Raw genomic sequence first — 19,193 nt, 5'->3', positions numbered from 1 at the left:
AGTGCTTGCCAGTATCAGCTAATGAACTTATTAATAATCCGATAGTGCATTGTCAACAATGATCTAATATAAATGTATATCGAGAAGAATATACGGAATATTAAATGTATGTTGCCAAGATCTTTCTGCATTGCAGTAGTATCTGGTACATGTGCTATAGGTCCTTCACTTTTCTGGTATGTTTTTGCTCATAAAACTAGCTGGTAACGCCAGTCGGTTGGTTAGTACTCCCCTTTGAAGCCTGGAAGTGACATATTCTAATACTTAAGTCTTCACAGTCTACCTCACAGATATATACTTTGTTTAGAACTATAATGAAAAAATAGGCAACCAGTTCCATAAAAGAAATTTAATTTCTTTACCGGTTTCGGGCAATTAGTGCTCTTCTTCAGAAAGCTGTACAGGAAAATACACTACAAATAAGACGAAGTCAGATAACAATATTAAAATTTGGGGACGAAAAGCTTAAAACATATTTAAAAAATTAATAGATAATAAACGGTACATACTTAAGCCGATCGCATTATTCGCTAGTGTCAATTATAAAATGTGTGCAGCGAGATGCCATGGTGCTAAAAAGTATATGCAGGAACGATAAGTAATGTAATATTGAATCCATTAATACAATTAGAGCTCTTACGTGCCTACAAGTAGTTCACAGTGTCTGCATGAAACTAGTGCAAAGAGTCGAAACAACAAGTGCAGAAGTCACACCAGAATATGAGCCAATCAGCCAGCGACATGCATATTTTGAAGATGGCCTCAAAGTAGGGGTGACATAACGATAAAATAATAAAACAAAACCAGTCATAAACAAAATTGTAAGTTTATAGAAGCAGTGTAGTAAGCAATAAAAAACATAATAATAAATCAAATAAGTTAATATCGACGACAAATGGTGCTATGGATGAGAAATTTGGAAACTAGTCTCCATACAGCTGTAGCGAGGTCAGTAGCACGCTTGTAGGGAACCTGTCAACTAAAACAAAGTGCGAAACGCATCTTGGGGCTGGAACATGTGACTGGAGTAAGTGGAGAGATTTTTATCTATCATAAGCTAATATTAAGTACCGGAAAGTGACAGTATAGGGAAAGAAGATTTGACACAATCATATAATAATGAAATATCTAGCACTGGAATACATGCGCGTCGCAAGTTCGTTTCAAAGAATTGTTTCAAGCTGCTTTAATATCAATTGTATGTTACTGTAAATTTTAAAACACGTTGGTGAATTGGTGTAGGGGTGTAAATGGCATGGCAACAGGAAATATGTCCGCGAAAACAGCGCGAGATGCATCAACCGGCGAAAAGCAATAACTGGAGTACGTGGAAAAGCAATTAGCAGTCAGTAGCTAAAACGAAGACTCAAAATTAACATTTATTGGCTGATTGGCTCACGTTCTGGCGTGACGTCTGTACTTGCTTCGGTTCTTTGTAATAGTTTTCCGCAGACGCTGTGAACTGCATGTGGGCATCTAAGAGTTCTTAATGTATTAATAGATTCAATATTGTATTACTTATTGCTCCTGCACTTATTTTTTACGACCATGGCATTTTACTGTATGCATTTTATTACTGACACTCGGAAATAATGCGATAGGCTTAAGTATGTACCATTCTTTAGCTTTTGATTTTTAAAATATGTTTGAAACTTTTCGTCCCTAATTGTAATATTCTTATATGACTTCCTCTTATTTGTGGTGTATTTTCCTGTACAGCCTTCTGAAGAAGGGCACTAAGTCCCGAAAGGGGTAAAACAATTAAATTTCTTTTACGCAACTCGTTGCTTATTGTGTCATTATACACGACTACAGTTGCTGGAGCTCGATAAAATACTTAATTTAGAATTTCCTAATTTCTATGTTTGAGAATATTAGGAGATAACAGTCTCCTCTATCTCCTTTACTGATAAGTACAAATTTTTTAGATGTCTACCATAAATTGTCTCATCTTTCAGCGACGGTGCCGTCCGGTCGGCGCCCTGGGGACCCATCTACTGGCTCGCCTCAGCCCCAGGTGTTACCGACGCTGCCTTCCATTATGCCCCATGGCGACGCGCCGCCGCCGCCACCTCCGCCGCGCCGTCGCTGCAACCGCCGGGCGCCTCCCTGGGTCACGCTCCGCCGATCGCTTCCCGTGATCAATTGTCCTCCGACATGGAACTCTTGCCCGCTCCGGACCGTATGTCGTCTTCGCCCGTCGGGTGCCCCGGCCCGATGGAGGTCGACCCTTCGGCCCCTCCTGTCTCTCTGCGGGCGCATACACCGCATGTTGGCGTGCACCCTGGAGCAGGTTTTCAGGCATTTCCTAGCTCCCCGCGGTCCGAATGGCAGGGTGCGGGTGGCACAGCCTCGTCTGTTGTTAGGCTCCCCACTTCGTCGCATACGTCAACATGGGGTCCTCCCCACGGCGGGCGGAAGCCTTATGCCACAACCGTTCGCCGATTTGCGGGGGGAGGAATGTGGTGTCACCGCCAGACACCACACTTGCTAGGTGGTAGCCTTTAAATCGGCCGCGGTCCGTTAGTATAAGTGGGACCCGCGTGTCGCCACTATCAGTGATTACAGACCGAGCGCCACCACACGGCCAGGTCTAGAGAGACTTCCTAGCACTCGCCCCAGTTGTACAACCGATTTTGCTAGCGATGGTTCACTGACAAAATACGCTCTCATTTGCCGAGACAATAGTTAGCATAGTCTTCAGCTACGTCATTTGCTACGACCTAGCAAGGCGCTATTACCAGTTACTACTGATACTGTGAGTCATGTAACGTCAAGAGCGACGTTCACCATTAATGGATTAAAGTTAAGTATTCCACCAGCTACGTCCGTTTTTTCTAAATTCTAATTTCCTTGTTCTGTTCCAGATCTCACGACAGCCTGCGTGAGCTAAAACGTGTGCCTTTCGGCTTCCTCTAGTAACACGGTGTTGGCTCTCCTGCCAACCACAACACTCTTCATTCACGCTTGCGATTGTGTATTTTTTTTCTCGCTCCTGTCTACCTACGCACTTGTGATTATAATGTAACTTCGCTTTCAATTCAGTATTTAGCAATTATTAACTTTTTCTCACTTGTGAGTTGGAGACCGAAAATTATTACTAGTAATTAAATTTCGTACAGTTTCAGTTAGAGTTACATATTCAAATATACAATTAACTGCAGTGTATTACATAATTCCAAACTTAATTTCACTGCGATCCTTGTCGCACGTGATTAGTATCTGGATGATCAAGCTATTGCATACTTTCGGTTAGCATTTATCATTGATATTGTAATACCGCAGCCACTTGCGCCAAGTCACCGCAAGTGGTCGTGTCGGAGGAAGGGGCCGGACTCCCTGGGACGAGTACCCGGTTGCAGTCATTCTGCAAGTACACAGTGGGAAGCGGGCCCGACGTCCTCGCTTCGCTCAAGAAGGGACACGATGCGAAGGGCCAGTCTGATAATGAGAAGTGTGCCGAGAGATGGTGGACACCTGCAGCCATTAGGATGGAACGCCAAGAATGTACGCGCGAAAGGCTTGGGTCAAATGGCTCTGAGCACTATGGGACTTAACATCTGTGGTCATCAGTCCCCTAGAACTTAGAACTACTTTAACCTAACTAACCTAAGGACATCACACACATCCATGCCCGAGGCAGGATTCGAACCTGCGACCGTAGCAGTCGCGCGGTTCCGGACTGCGCGCCTAGAACCGCTAGACCACCGCGGCCGGCTACGCGCGAAAGCATATGAGTTCTGCTGGCCTTGCGGCAGTCATTTTACCTGCCTTAGAAAACAGGAATGTGCTGACAATTCCAGCACCCCACGGGCACAGGGTGGAGTGTACGAACAGCGCAGGGAAGCGTGTAAAAGAAGTCAACATTCTTAAGAAGATGTTTTTTATCAACAGTGAGGACATTCCTTGTAAATGACGGACACCAACAGATTTTGAGACGGAGCCCAAACATGAGTCTGTCCAGGGTTAACTCAGATAGTGCAATTATAAAGAAGGGTTGTGTAGATGCTCTCCCAACAGCCTCGGAATGCACGAAAACATCTTAAGAATGTGAATGATGCTAATTCACGAGGCACCCACCAGCCCACGCCAGACAGAAAATTTCCACCCTGCACGGAGAGGCGCGGCGATAAAATGGCGATCTGTCCTTGGGCTACATTGAAAATTTCGTCCGCCAATGACAACGCCGAAATGAATCATCTTTCGAAGTGGAAGAGGAGTTGAGCTGAGAGATGGATGAGAAGGGAGAAAGGTGGAGTCGTGGAAACACTGCCGAAGCGAGAGGACATGGGAGCTCTTCCCCCAGCGCGAACATCCGCCCTCCTACGCCGTGATAGCATAGTTTTGGTCACGCAGCCGACAAAGTGCAGAAAACGTGGAGACCCGCCACAAAGCCGCGATTGCTGATGAGGACAGCCGACACTCGTAGCACAGCTCCGAGGCGACGTCCCACACCAAAGCAGCGCCTGCCTCTGACAGCACTACACGACGAACGATAATGAATAATGGTGAGACGATTGGTTCCTTCCTCCTTCCCCTTAATAACTGAGTCGTGCCCATGGCTAGTCAAATCGGCCCTGTGATTTATAATTTTGTTTTGTTTTAATTTCTTGAATTCACTACAATTTTGGCGCCCAACGTGGGGCCACCTGATTGGTAATTTTCATGGTATGTGATGTCACAAAATAATTTCTCGAGTTGACTACGACAGTATCGATGCCTTTTCTGCAAAATACGGAACGTGAGATCACACGGATCATTATATCACTAATATACTGATGAGTACGGGCGGGTTATAGTGTGAGATTCTCCCCTTTTCTTTCACGTACGGAATGCGGAAAGAATGATAGTTTAAAAGTCTCGGCCCGACCTGTAATTATTTTAATCTTGCTCTCGCGACTCGTACGTGAACGATACCTGTGGTGGGAGGGGGGAGAGTTGTAGTGTATTCGTAGATTAAGGTTTCTAAGATGACTGTCAATCAGCGACTGTTGTGTAATACAAAATTTTGAAAAACACAGGCCTCAGTCGCGAACACAATTAATTTGTGACCTAGATTTCGGTGTCACAAGGGACACCTTCTTCGGACAAAATTAAAACTAAATGTTACAGCATAACGTACCAAAAAATACGAAAGCTGCGGTCATACCTGACAGTTTTGTGTTGACTGTAGCAGAGGACACATGGCAGCCCCTAGTGGCTTGCACCTCTGTTGCATTTTATTTTAATTTCAACCATCTGACGCTGTCAGGTATGACCGTAGATTTCGTATTTTTTGGTACGTTATGCTGTAACATTTTGTTTTAATTTTGTCCGAAGAAGGTGTCCCTTGTGACACCGAAACCTGGGTCACTAATTAATTGTGTTCGCGACTGCGGGCTGTGTTTTTCAAAATTTAGTATTCGTAGATTAATTACTTCAAACTGGTCCTTCAAACTTCGTATGTAGGCCTTCTAGGGATAGGTCACGTTTGTCTTCAAGCCTCTGCCTGTCAGCTACCTCAGCATCTCCGTGAAAAATTCCAGTGCGTCAAATAAGCCTATAACCATTCGTGCTCACTTTCTTTGTATAAGTACAGTATGCCCCGTTATTCCTATTTGTCATGGTTTCTATAACTTAAGCAATATTCGGGGATGGACTGCGCGATAGTTTTGAAGGGAATCTTCTTTGTAAAATGATTGTATTTCCACAGTATTCTACGAAGGCATTGGAGTCTTGAACCTGCTTTACCTACGACTAACCGTATATAATCGTTCGATTTCATATACCCACTAATTGTTACACTGAGGTATTTGTTTGAGTTGAACAATTCCATCTGAAAAATCTTTGACATCTCAGTCATAGGACACTACGTGTTTTCGTTTTGTGAAACGCACAGTTTCACATTGCTGAGCATTTACAGTTGGTTACCAATCTTTACACCATTTTAAAATCTTACGAAAATCCCACTAAATATTTGCGTAGGTTTTTTCAGACAGTACTTCATTACAGTTAACCGCATCACCTGCGAAACTTTGAGGTCGTTGTTGACTTGAATAACGTAGGTTTATTGCGAATTACATCACACGTTTTATTTTTAAAATTGTGGACTTACATTTCATTTGTTAAGAAAGGAGATGGCCACAGCAGGCGGACTCGCAACAGTTTCAACCAAGGAATTTACTCTCTCTCTCTCTCTCTCTCTCTCTCTTTCTTATACACACACATGCGCGAGTGCGTACTTACCAAACTAAATTACAACGAACATTTACACTTCTGTTTATTCAGCACGGCCATGTGGATATTATTTTGCAAATTTTATAAAGTTATTGATATTGCAAACGCTTTAAGACTGTAGCAAAGTTTAGTAAGCAATCACGCATTACTCTGAAAATCAAAACCTCAAAATAGATCATGCACTTACTCTGTTTTCGATGGTACATTATCGTAGGCAACTACTGAAATATTTTATGGAAATACTAGTTTACGCAACTTGAGTTATGAGTAATATCAAATGCTAATCGTTAAAAGAGGGTAATGATACATGGAACATTAGCCCAGTTAACTCAAGCAGCCGTCATCCTCAGGTACTTTCTTGCTAAGGAAGATTTTTGCCATGAAAGCGGCTGAATCCTTTGCAGTTCTCGTCCGGTTCGGGCTATTGAAGTCCACCTCGTACAGTCCGAATTTCCTCCTGTAGAATAACAAAACAACACTGTAGATTCTTTCCGACAGCAAATAATTTACGAATTAGTTACATGAGCATATGTTGATAGAAGCTGTTTCGTGGTGCATGTGAATGGTAAGTAAATTTCCGCATTCCTATTGTTACACAATATTAAGGGCTCTGAATTATTGTGATAAGAGAAACAGTAGTCACCAAATCTCACATGTAGGAAGTAGGTGACTGTAATGTCACAGCATAGTTGTTGATAGCTGCAATATACCACCAAACATGGGAGTGGCCCTGTAAAGTGCTCCACGTGCATGAACTGTGTTTCATGATTAGGTAAAATTGAAACTTGAATAAATCTCGGAGAATAAACAAGTGGATTTATGGTTTATTAATGCAAGAATTGTCATTCTATTCTCTTCTCCTGACCAATAGAATTTCTGAAATCTTAGATTAATGAAATTCTTGAACAACTTTATAATCGTTCAGAGACAATGAACCATCATTACTCCAACATATCCTCTTAGGAAGGCGGTGACAGACTACCAGTACCGATAAAACAATGCGATATAGAGATGGAGTATAAATTTGATTTCCTGCATATAAACAGCTGTATCTCGGTGTGGAACACTTATGACGTTGTTTGGATAAGCTATCTTTTCACTGATCCCCTTCAATCACAAGAAATACCAAGAATGAGCGGGGAAGAGTGTATAATAGGCTACGACTACAAATAAAAGCATTGCGCTTAGAAACTGAAGAGGTTAATGAAACTGCGAGTTAACATATACGATAGCATTACAAATACGAACAACTTACAGGAGCAGATATCTAGGTAGTAAAGGAACTTGAATCTGCAAACTGAAAAAGGGATCTTAAGCACCTAGAAAATGTGATGCTCTAACTACGCGTAAAGACGAGATGAATAAATTTTTGAATCCTTTCTGTCTTGAATATTTAGAATATTTCAGAGGGATACGTATCCCTTTAAAACAACTCTACCTCATCTTCTTCTTCTTTCTTTTTCGATTAATTGCCAGCGTTTGCGCTAGTGCATCCAGATCTAGTAGAACTGGAATGTTGTATTTTAATCGGAGGTTGCGCTTCTACGCGACCAAGCCAATAACTTAAAGAATTTTCTACCTGTGAGGTACTACTCTACCTTCATCTGACCACTGACCCCTACCAAATTCAGTCTTTCCATTTCAACTTACAAATTTTCTAACTTCCTTACAACATTCAGACTTCTCATACACCATCCTCTGACTCACAGGACATCGTATTCTGATCTGTACATCACTCTTTTCCTCACGATAACCTCAGCATAGACTGTGCCCCCGAGGAAATCCGAATAGCTGACTAAATCGGCGTAATTTACAAAAAGTCGTCATTAATACTTTTCAAAATTCAAGCTGGATTTTGTGTATACTGAAAATAAAAGCCTCAAAAGGAACGGTTCCCAATGCCCGATGGCAGGACGAGGCACTCCTTATACAACGACTTTCCGGCTGCCTTTCTTGTTAAATCTACTTCTTAATCTACGTTCTGGTTCGGATCTAAACCAGCAGCTAGTGCTTTGGGACCGGAAGTCAAGTGCACTAACTCTAGAGCACCAAGCCAATAAATTGAACCTACAATCACAAATGTACATATTACTTGACATTCAGTTCCATATATTTTCAGGAGATTGCGGTACAATGTCATTTCGACGAGGACGTTTTTAGAGCGGGACCACAAACCCGGGTTGAGGAAAGGTGAGGAAGGAGTTGGTTCATGTTTATTTATTTCCGAAGGAATCATCCTTGCATATTTCTCAGGTGATTTAGGAAGATAAGAAAACGTAAATTAAAGTAGCTTAATAGGGACTGAGACAGCTGTACTCACGAATACGTTTTCATCTTTCCGACCACTGCGCTGCCTTGCTCAATTCAGTTACGTGGGAAGCAGAGTGATTACAGTTGTCAAAGCCGGAGAGCAATTTAAGACCACGGCACACGATGTCTTGAATCGTGTCATAGTAAAGATAACGAATGGAATATGAAGAGCAAGAGAACACTTACGTGAATCCTTCAGTCCATTCCAGATTGTCCATTAGGCTCCACGCAATGTAGCCAATTACTGGTACTTTGTCAATATTCACTGCTTGCTGGAGCTCTGTTAGATATTCCTGCAATTGGTGGTTATGTGTCTTCTTTACAAGAAACAAAGTGGCAAGGAATTGTAAGAGTGACTTAGGAGCAGTGTGTAGGGTCTTACCTTATAATATTGTATCCTGTCTATATCGTTTAATCCAGTGGATGTCTCAACTCCATTTTCCGTCACAAAGATAGAATAGCCGGGATACTCATTAACAATCCAGTTCAATATGTTCCGAAAACCCCATGAGTGTAGCTGAAACACGAAAATGTTTAAACTGTTTCATCTCAGTTTTAATAATAAATAAAGATTATTCTTAAAAAGTAAGTGAAAAATGTTCATTGTCAAAATATGTATTTTTTTGAATTCTCAATTTGTTTTAGATCGCTTGCTACGTAAAATACACATCCTCTTCAGTGAAGAGTAGGTGATTCGCCAAAGCAATATATCTGGCACATACATGAAGGACATCAAGAATTTTGCTATGTATTTCAAAATTGGAAATATATTTTATATTGTTTAAACCACTGGATCCTATTTCATTAAACAAGTCTTGGACATAACAGCGTACCGGCACCGTACAACAAATCAGAAATGATATTAACCTCTAAAGCTTGCTATTGAATACTGAATAAAGTAATTCATCTTACTACGTAGCAGGCGAATGCTAATAGTAATGTATGTTCTTGAGCAACAAATTGTATTTGTGATATACATTTTAAGTACGTAGAATATACCAGTAGGATAACCCCATGCAGTATTTATGTCTGTCTATGAAGTGACGTACGTTTTTATACCATACCTACAGAAATATCTCCAAATTTAATTTCTGGATGCCGGCCCACATTTATCAATTTAATGTACTATCAGTTTTGACTGTACAATAACATTTCTCGCTAGTTAATTTAGAAAGCCCAAGAAGACGTGTGTTATTTGTTGGGATTCACTCGAAACTTGGGCGTAGTGATGCACTTCACTTTATCAGTAATAGTACAGAGAAGAATAACATCCGTCTAGAATTAGTTTATACTGGTGAAACTCGACTGTCTCTGATTTTAGGTAAAAGCATGATATAATCATATTGATCAATGTAGGACAATTCATGCACAGAGTTTTAATGTATTATTAGTAAATAATAGGTACATGTGACAGTCGCTTTTTTGCAGAGAATCATGTTCGGTTTTGAGGAGTGTTGTCTGTTTACCAGATGAAAGAAGAAATGTTTATGTAAAATGCACCAAGACCTCGCAATATTTTCCTGACATTTTAGTCAATAAGGCTCCCTTTATTGTAAATAATGTTCATAATCATACGACCGCATCAAAACATTTTGCTTTAAATGCTAGAAACCAAACGCCAATATGTGCAAAATTGAAATGTTACGTGCTTTAGTCTAGAGATCAAAAGGATAAAAATTATCTGCTTAACTTAAAAATATAATTGTATTTTTTTGTAATAAATTACTGATTTCTAACCATTCCGTTCTTTCCTTCCATTAAGTGACTTATGATTACGCACATTGGCATGACTAGACCAGGATGGCTCCTAAAAGCTTTCCTCAGAAGCAGGCCATTTCTTGTTGGGAACGTGACATTAATTTTTTTTAAACAATCCCATGAAAATTAATATGATTAAGTCATTGTGATAAATTAGGAAACGTTATTATTATTGAAGCTTCCTGGCAGATTAAAACTGTGTGCCGGTCCGAGACTCGAACTCGGGACCGTTGCCTTTCGCAGGCAAGTGCTCTACCACTTTGCGAAGGCAAAGGTCCCGAGTTCGAGTCTCGGTCCGCCACACAGTTTTAATCTGCCAGGAAGTTTCATATCAGCGCACACTCCGCTGCAGAGTGAAAATCTCATTATTATTATTGACAAAATAAACAAGGGTAATCTTCTCATTAAGTCAAATATTGCTAAGTTAAAACCAGACAGCTAGTTCTGTGACTTCAGTTTTAATTCGTACAATTTTCGTCTAATTATGATGTCTAGCTTTTTGTTAGTCTTATTACAACAGTATTTCAGTTCTACTTTCCACTTCGCTGGAATAAATTATCCCAGTGGTAGTCAATGGTCCACAAACTGCAATTATTTCAATGAAGAAGGTTAAGGAATATCCCATTCCATTTTCCCCCTTCTTAAAACTTCCTCTGAGGCCATTGGCATTAATTCTGCAGAGAATAAAGTAATGAGACGGACGAGGATGAACAATCAAAACAGATAACTCGCAAACAAATTGTAAGACTGTGAAGCATACTAAAGATGAGAAACACAAAGTTAATAAGCATACCTCTCGTTTCTGCGTCCGACATAATCTGGACATGGAGAGAAGCGATCTAAATACTTTCATAAAATATTTAAAATCATGTTTTCACCACCCCTTTTAATAGTCAAGACCGCAAATGAAAACACATTAAAAGACGACTAGTTTTAACTATTCATACTACTATCTTCATACCTGGAATAAGAAGTAGAACACTAAATTTCAATTATAAAAAGCAAGCGTAGTGTCAGCTCATAAACTGAAGCTAGGACACAACCTCTGCAAATTGCTGTGCGTACGACACGGTTCATAAACGGTCCATTATTAGTATATTAATAGTTTATCAATACTATCTATGAAGTTTTTTGCATACAACATCGTTACATGAGCAACTACTTTACCATCAAAATACTATGTACAGCTATGCAGGTAGGTGCAGAACTGAGCTACACATTCAGAATCGTACGCAAATTTTATCTGACTGGTATGACCAACATTTTATTGACATGGACTTCCATAGGAGAATGCAATGTGAAGAGGAGACAACGTGTCCTAGGGTTATTTTACCAGCTGACACTAAGCTGGATTTTATAACCGCAATTTTCTATTATGCTTATTATTCCAGATCTGAAGATGGTTGTATGAACAGCCAAAACTATTTGTCTATCTACCTGCGATACTGGCGTATTTGTTGATCGAACAGTCCACGGGTGTAATGCCGGTCCACAGTGTCCAACGGGCGCAATATTTCGGTGATCAAGCATGTCGCCATAGTAAGGTCCGCTGACGAACTGAGCTCCTGAAGGCCCGGGCCCCAGGGCGCGCAACGACAGTCGCCGATACGCTTCCGTCGGCCTCTGTGGTAGCATCAACGTAATGGCACCGTCACCCCTGGTCGCCAGTACTGGTTCCCAAACCTTGGTGAGACTACAGCCGCAGTCTCGCTTGACAAATTATCCCTGGTGTGGATTTCGACGTTTCACTAACTACACTGTAGCAGTTTTTGGAAGACGACGTTAAAATGTGTATTCCATAGCATGATTCCCTGACAACAGTGCTCTGTGACCGCTAAATTGCTAGGGTACATTAGTCCAGAGTGCCTCTGGTGTTCTCGACATCGATCTTCTATCGTGCTCACTGTTTGTCCAACGTTCATCTAGCCACATTGGCACGGAATCTTAGTGCCCCGGCCTTCCGAAAAACCAAGCTCATCTTTGACAGTCCCCATAAGTACCAATTTTTTATTGGATGGGCAAAACACAGTTCTTACGTGGTGCCTTCTAAGTAAGCGCCCGACTTTTCCCGATAATGCGTAGTTTTATGGTCTAAAGGCTGTGACTAGCTCTTCGCCCGCGATTTCTTCGTGTCCGTATGTTGAACTGTAGCGTTTAATCTGCCATTGTGGATAACCATATTTTCGGAATACTGTTCTGAGGTGTTCCAGTTCGTGAAGCGGACTCTCTACGTTTGAGATTGAGTGCGCTTTATATACTAGTGTTTATAGTAAACCACTCCTATGTGCAGGTTGGTGGCAGCTAAGTGCGCCCAAATAGATATCAGTGTGCATTTTCCTCCGATTCGTCCTGTGGCCCAGAGTCGCACCAGCTCTTCTCCTGACCATGACGTCCAAGAATGGTAGGCTTCCATTTTTTCGGTCTCTGTACTGAATTTGATGTTGAGATTTTCGGAGTATAGATGGACAAGGAATTCAAGGAATCTGTCTCTTCCGTGGTGCCAGATAGCGAACGTATCACCCATTTGACGGAAGAAGAAGGTGGGTTCCCATCTATACGAGGTAAGGGACTCTTCTTCCAAGTTCTCAATACACAAATTCGATACCACTGATGAGAGTGGGCTGCCCATTGCGACTCCCTCCGTTTTCACATACTAATCTGCATTCAACAGAGAATACCTGAAGGTTAGGGCATGCCTGAAAAGGTAAATGGTCTTCTCTGACCAATGAGTTCTACTGACCCACATAGAGGTACTGAGGCAGCCTGGTGAATAAGGGAACGACATCAAAGCCCACCATGATTTCTGAGTCCAACAGGCTTAAACTGCTGAGGCCTTCCACAAAATCCAATGAATTTAGGATGCAATGTAGGCATTCACCCGCATAAGTAGCTCTTCCAGATATTTCGCCAGCAAGGACTACACCGATAACATGACGACTCCTACAGGATGATGAAAAATGACTTCATCAAGAAGGTGGAGAACAGGAGCAGGGGCGCTTTTGAAGCAAGTGGAGGTTGTCATGAAGAAATTGTCGCTGCAAGGACTTGTACCGCCAAATATTTATGCACTCCCCAAGGTCCACAAAGGTTGGGTGCCGTTACGCCCCATTGCCAGCAACATCACAGCTCCTACTTACGTGCTGGAAAAATCTTGACACTGTTACTAAGTCTTTATGTGGGTAAATTCCCACATCACACCCATAATTTTGTTGATTTTGTGAAATACTTTAACAACATCGGGCTGAAGGACTTAGATCTTATGGTAAGCTTTATTCAGCAAGGTGCCCCTATGTGAGTCACTAGAACTCATTGGTCAGAAATTTGACGAGAAGACCACCGACCTCTTCACCAAGTCCTAACCTCCAGAATATCTTGTTTAACGGAGAAAACTATGCGCAAGCGGAAGGAGTCGCAGTAAGTAGTCCACCATCGCCAGTGGTTTCGAATTTTTATATGGAGGACTTGAAGGAAGAAGCCCTGACGTCATCCTAGTGGAAACCAACCCGCCTTATCCGTTATGTGGATTACACGTTTGTCATATGCCCTCATGGGAGGAACAAACTCCTTGACTTCCATGTACATCTGAACTCCATACAATCCGACATCAGTTCACAACAGGGACCGAAGAAGATGGAAGGCTATGATTCCTGGACGTCGTGGGCAAGAGAAGTGCTGACGGCACCCTGGGCAACGGTGTTATCGGAAGATAACGCACACTGATATGTATTCACCCGCAGATAGCTGCCACCAACCTACGCAAGGGAATGGGATGTTAAAAACAACAAGTAGTACACATGGCGCATACCATCTCAGATGCAAAGAGTTTGCCCCAGGAGCTGCAACACCTTCAGAACTGTGTTCTGAAAAAACTGACACTCATAATGGCACATTATGGGCGCTCTTTGGTCCATCGCTACAGTCCAACGTGTGGAAACGGAAAAAAAACGCGGAGAAAGAGGTATTCACATCTTATATAAGATCGACCGTTGCGTTATCGGGAGAAGTCTGCCGCATACTGAAAAAGCGCCAGCTAAGAACTGTCGTTGGCCCGTCCAGTAAAACTCAGGCATTATTACGGAATGTAAAAGATGACCTCTGTTTACGGGAAGCCGGGAATCAGATTCCGTGCCAATGTGGCCAGGCATATATTGGACAAACAATGGGCACCATCGAAGATAGATGCCGAGAACATTAGCCGCACACTCGAATAACGTACCCCAGCAAGCCGGCGGTCGCGGAACACTGTTTGTCATGCTATGGAGTATGAAAATATCAGGATGTTAGCTTAGACTTCCATGTACTGGGACGGGGTCGTTAGAGAAGACATCAAAATTGCACCATGGATAATCTTACCGATCGGGACTGTGGCTATAATGTCAGCAAGGCTCGGAACCAGCCCTAGGACTAATTAAGAAGACGCCTAGCAAACACAACGATCTAACGAGCATGGCGGGCACAGTAACTACATCGATGTTATCACCGACGCCAACACAAGCGTTTCCGCAACTACTGAAGCGCACCCTTGGGCGCGGACCGAGGAGGGAACGGCTTGCAGGTGGAAGGGATATAAGTTGGCGGCGCACCCATGCCTGATAAGTGATCGAACCCTAAGGTACTCATACGGCCCGCTCTTCCGCTCTAATGGATAATAATAAAGAAACAGAGAGACAGAGAGACACAGAAGGATGAGAGAGAGAGAGAGAGAGAGAGAGAGAGAGAGAGAGAAAGAGAGAATGAGAGAGAGAAAGAAAGATGAAAGAGAGAGAGAGAGAGCTCAGCTTGTCAGAAACCTGACCATGTCGATATGCCTGATAAACGAAATATTGTGACTGTTGACACTATGACCCACATGTATACCCGTAAGTTGTTCCGTCATTTTCTGATGTGTTTTCGTTTGTGATCTAGTAATGAAATATATCGTGAAAAAATTTCTTAAAAATCTTTTTTGTATAACATGTCTTTTGAGGAGAAAAGGCACAGAAAACTTACAAAAGGTCTTTTATTACTTCCGTCTATAGGAAGGGGATTAGGCAGGGCTGTGGAAATTAACAGTGCATAGGAGATATCCTCAATAGCACGATTAAATGGGAAAATCTTAAAGGAAGGAATAGAGATGGAGGCTAAAATATCAGAGAACAGAATGGTTTTAGACCAGCGTGCTTATGGAATATTCGCATTGCAGAATCTAATAGAGAATAACCTTCTTGGATTTGCAGTAGCGTATGATACGCTGCCACAAAACAATTTGTGCCCCAGTATCAAGTATAGTGATGTATCAACTACCTATATCAAAAGAGTTAAACATTTCTGTAAGGACAACATGAGTGCTGTCAAAGTAGGAAATTCAGTGTCACCGGAGTTTCCTGTCAGAGCAGCTCTATTCCTAGGGTGTGCTATAGCACTGATGTTATTTAAAATCGATGTAGCGGAAACACTTAAACGGTGGAGGAGCAAATGTGACGGCGTGGGAGTCCCTGTGAGCGACGAAATCTTGCACACACGTCTCTTCACTGACGACCAGGCCATCGTAACAGGAAACCAGGATGTTGCTCTGAACATGCTTCGGAAGTTAGAAGAGGAATATGAAAGATGGTGTCTCACGATTAGCTTGGCAAAAACCGAAAATTTGGAGTTTTGAAGACAGTATTACAGGAAGTCTGGAGTCTGCAACCAGCAAGATTGAGGGATGGAAACCTCTTAAGTGTCAAATAGTTAGATATTACCGAAAGGAAGAAAAGTGAAGATTACATAAATAATAAAATAGGTCAGGGCAATAGGATCGTACTCCGTCGCTTGGAATAACAAAACAAGCAAACAGGTGACACATCGTTCATTTGTTGAAAACATAGCTACGTACTAGCAAAGACGTATGACATAAATAAACATCAGAGTAACAAGCTACTCGCGCTAAAGATGGACTTTTGGAGGTGAATTTATGGCATCACCAAGCTAGACCGTGTACCAAATACCAACAGATGACCGGCTAAGGGTTCCGGCAAGTCAATAAGAGACACCACAGAGACGTGTAAATTGTTTTGAATGTCTAGGGAGGACAGGCAGCAGTCGAAGGCCAAAAAATGTGTGGCAGTGGACCCCGCAGAAAGAAGAAAGCGTAGTGATCTAGGAGGATCTATGAACGAGGTGTGCGGAACGTGGTGGATGCCAGAAGGCTGCAAGAAGGAGGCTAGCGTATTCGGAGGAAATGGAATACGTGAAGCGAAATGTGGTGCCAGCCTTAGGATTCCGACAATGTGATGACGAGAAAGTGATGTAAAAGACAACCTGTGAACGGTGATGGTGTCGTCATAAAAAGAGATAAAAGATTTACCTTTTTGAGCCTATTTGGAGGTGAAGCTCTTGCAGTTACGTCCTCTGTTGACATACTGAAAATGACTTTACGTCTTAAAATTACAGTTGCTGAAATATTTCACGACCTAGTAGATCATGCCTATAATGTATTGAATATGCTAGCAGAGGTATTTGTGATGCGAAAATTTATTGTGACTCGCCACCAATAGAGACAATTATACTAGCGATGTTAATTTTCCAGGAAGCTCATATGTAACGCGTCGTCAGTACATTGCACTTTCTGTCCAATTTACCAGACAGATTTGTCTTGACACTATCTACAATGAACACTAGTTACGCACTCCATTTCCTTCCACTATCTTTCCTTCATTGAAAAATCCCTTAGAGGATGTTTGGAAAACTCCCATCGCCAACCGCTTACAACTTAAAAATGAGTATGTACTTGATCCCAATACGCAAGAATCGTTTAATGCTATATACGATTATTTACCAAATCAGGGTAATGTATATAATTTTATGTAACAGGAATAAAATTGTTTCTTAAATGCATCGGAATGATACTAGTATTGGATGACATCACAAGAAAGTACTATATAACTTACATACTTTGGAGTGTTCTCTTCAGTTGGTTTTGTCCCATGGAAAATAATTTATCTGGGGGTTTTCCATACAATAATGACTCGTGATTTCTGAATACGATCTACAACAAAGAATTGTTGTTGTAGTCTTGAACCAGAAGACCAGTTTGACGCAGCTCTCCACACTATCCTATACAAGGCTATTCGTCTCTGAATGACGAGTGCAACGTACATACTTTTGAAACCACTTCCTGTATACACCTCTTGGTAAAGCGCTAAAATGTTAAACCCCGCACTTCAAATACTGAGCTGGTGATCCCTTGATGTCTCGGAATGTGTCCTACCAACAGATTCCTTCTTTTAGGCAAGTTATGCCACAAATTTCATAACTCCCAACACAATTTAGTACCACTTCATGATCTACCCATCTAACTTTCAGCATTCTCCCTTAGCCAATAATTCTAAAACATTTGTTTCTGTCTAAACTGATTATTATCCACGTTTTAGTTCCATACAAAGCTACACTCCTGGCCAATAACTAGAGAAAAAACTTCATATCATTTATATCCACATTCAATGTTAACAAATTTCTCTTCTGCAGATAACGCTTGTCTTGCCGTTTGCAGTGTATATTTTATATCCTGTCTACTTCGGCCATCATGTTGTTTTTCTGCCGAAAATAGCAGAACTCATCTACTACTTTCAGTGTCTCGTTCCCTAATATAATTCTCTGAGCAGCAACTAATTTAATTCAACTACATTCCATTACTCTTGATTTGATTTTATTAATGTTCTTCTTACATCCTCCTATCTACACGCTGTCCATTCCTTTCAACTGCTCTTCCCAGTCCTTTGCTGTCTGTGATGGAATAACAGTGTCATCGGCTAACCTCAAAGCTTTTTACTTCTTCTCCCTGAACTTTACTTACAAACCTTTCTTCCTTTATTGTTTGCTCAATGCGCAGATTGAACAATATCAGGAATGGGCTACAAGCCTCTCTCACTCCCTTCTCAACCACTGGTTCCCATTCCGTTCCCTCGACTCTTGTAACTGCCTTGTGGTACCTGTACAAGTTATATATAACCTTTTGCTCCCCGTATTTTACCCTGGCAGGCGTATAACTCTTATACTCGTCTTCTTCGGATGTGATGTCAGTTTATTCATGTCTTAAAATGTGGAAACAAACAGCTGGAAGAAACCGTAATGTGTGATATCTCAGAACACGAATATAGTTTATTGACCTTCACTTAATACGAGTATGCAGCAACGGTGTTCGCTGTCAACTTACGCCATTTCTGACGGCAGTAGCGCCCGTGTCGCCAGCCTTTGAGGGTGACGTGGCGTTCACTTCATCAGTTACGAAGTCCGTCCAGTAGTGGTTCAACCCGAAGAAGTCAGCAGCTCCTGCAACAGTCAGTTAAATAGTGAAGAGCATATCTCAACAACTGACCGTTATGCCAGTGCCAAATCAGTAACATGTTAGTGAGAATTTTCCGCAGAGCAAGAGCAAGTGGAGACTTAGTAAGAGTCGATGTCACTTTGGAAGCTGGTAAAGGTTTTTTAAATTACCGCTACCAGTCACAAACTTTGTTAACTATAGTATTATTTATTTATATTGATAGATGTTTCGAGGGAATACCTCATCTTCAGGCTAAATGGCATTACAAAAACAATTTCACGCATACATTATACTGATGTTACACAGTCTTTTCATAAATGCTGTGGTTATTCTCTTACTCAGTTTCCTCTTCTTCCACAAGATAACCACAGCATTTATGAAAAGGTTATGTAACATCAGTATGATCTTATCGTGAAATTGTTTTTGTAATGCCATTTAGCCTGAAAATGATGTATTCTCTCGAAACATGTAGCAAAATAAATAAATAATACTACAGTTATCAAAGTTTGTGACTGGTAGCGGTGGTTAAAAAAAAACTTTTACATATTTCTTAGGACACTCACGGTCGAAAAATAGTCAAAATGACAGTAGATATACTATATGAAATACTCTCGTCTTATTA

At 41.5% G+C, this 19,193-nt stretch overlaps 1 protein-coding gene across 1 annotated transcript in view; it reads right to left on the bottom strand.

The window, feature by feature from the left end:
- Positions 1–6,540: 6,540 nt before the first annotated feature.
- Positions 6,541–19,193, bottom strand: part of LOC124805704 (myrosinase 1-like) — a 58,905-nt gene continuing 46,252 nt past the window's right edge. Inside the window, exons 8-11 of the mRNA XM_047266274.1 lie at positions 18,461–18,576; positions 8,909–9,043; positions 8,713–8,819; positions 6,541–6,673 (exon numbers count right to left, since the gene is read on the bottom strand). Of these exons, the coding sequence (XP_047122230.1) occupies positions 6,541–6,673; positions 8,713–8,819; positions 8,909–9,043; positions 18,461–18,576 (491 nt within the window). The remainder of the gene's footprint in view (positions 6,674–8,712; positions 8,820–8,908; positions 9,044–18,460; positions 18,577–19,193) is intronic.

The sequence above is a fragment of the Schistocerca piceifrons genome, chromosome 7 (assembly GCF_021461385.2).
Source record: "Schistocerca piceifrons isolate TAMUIC-IGC-003096 chromosome 7, iqSchPice1.1, whole genome shotgun sequence".
Taxonomy (NCBI): Eukaryota; Metazoa; Arthropoda; class Insecta; order Orthoptera; family Acrididae; genus Schistocerca; species Schistocerca piceifrons.
Note: the sequence above shows the minus strand (reverse complement) of the source record. Positions and strands in the feature narration are given on the sequence as shown.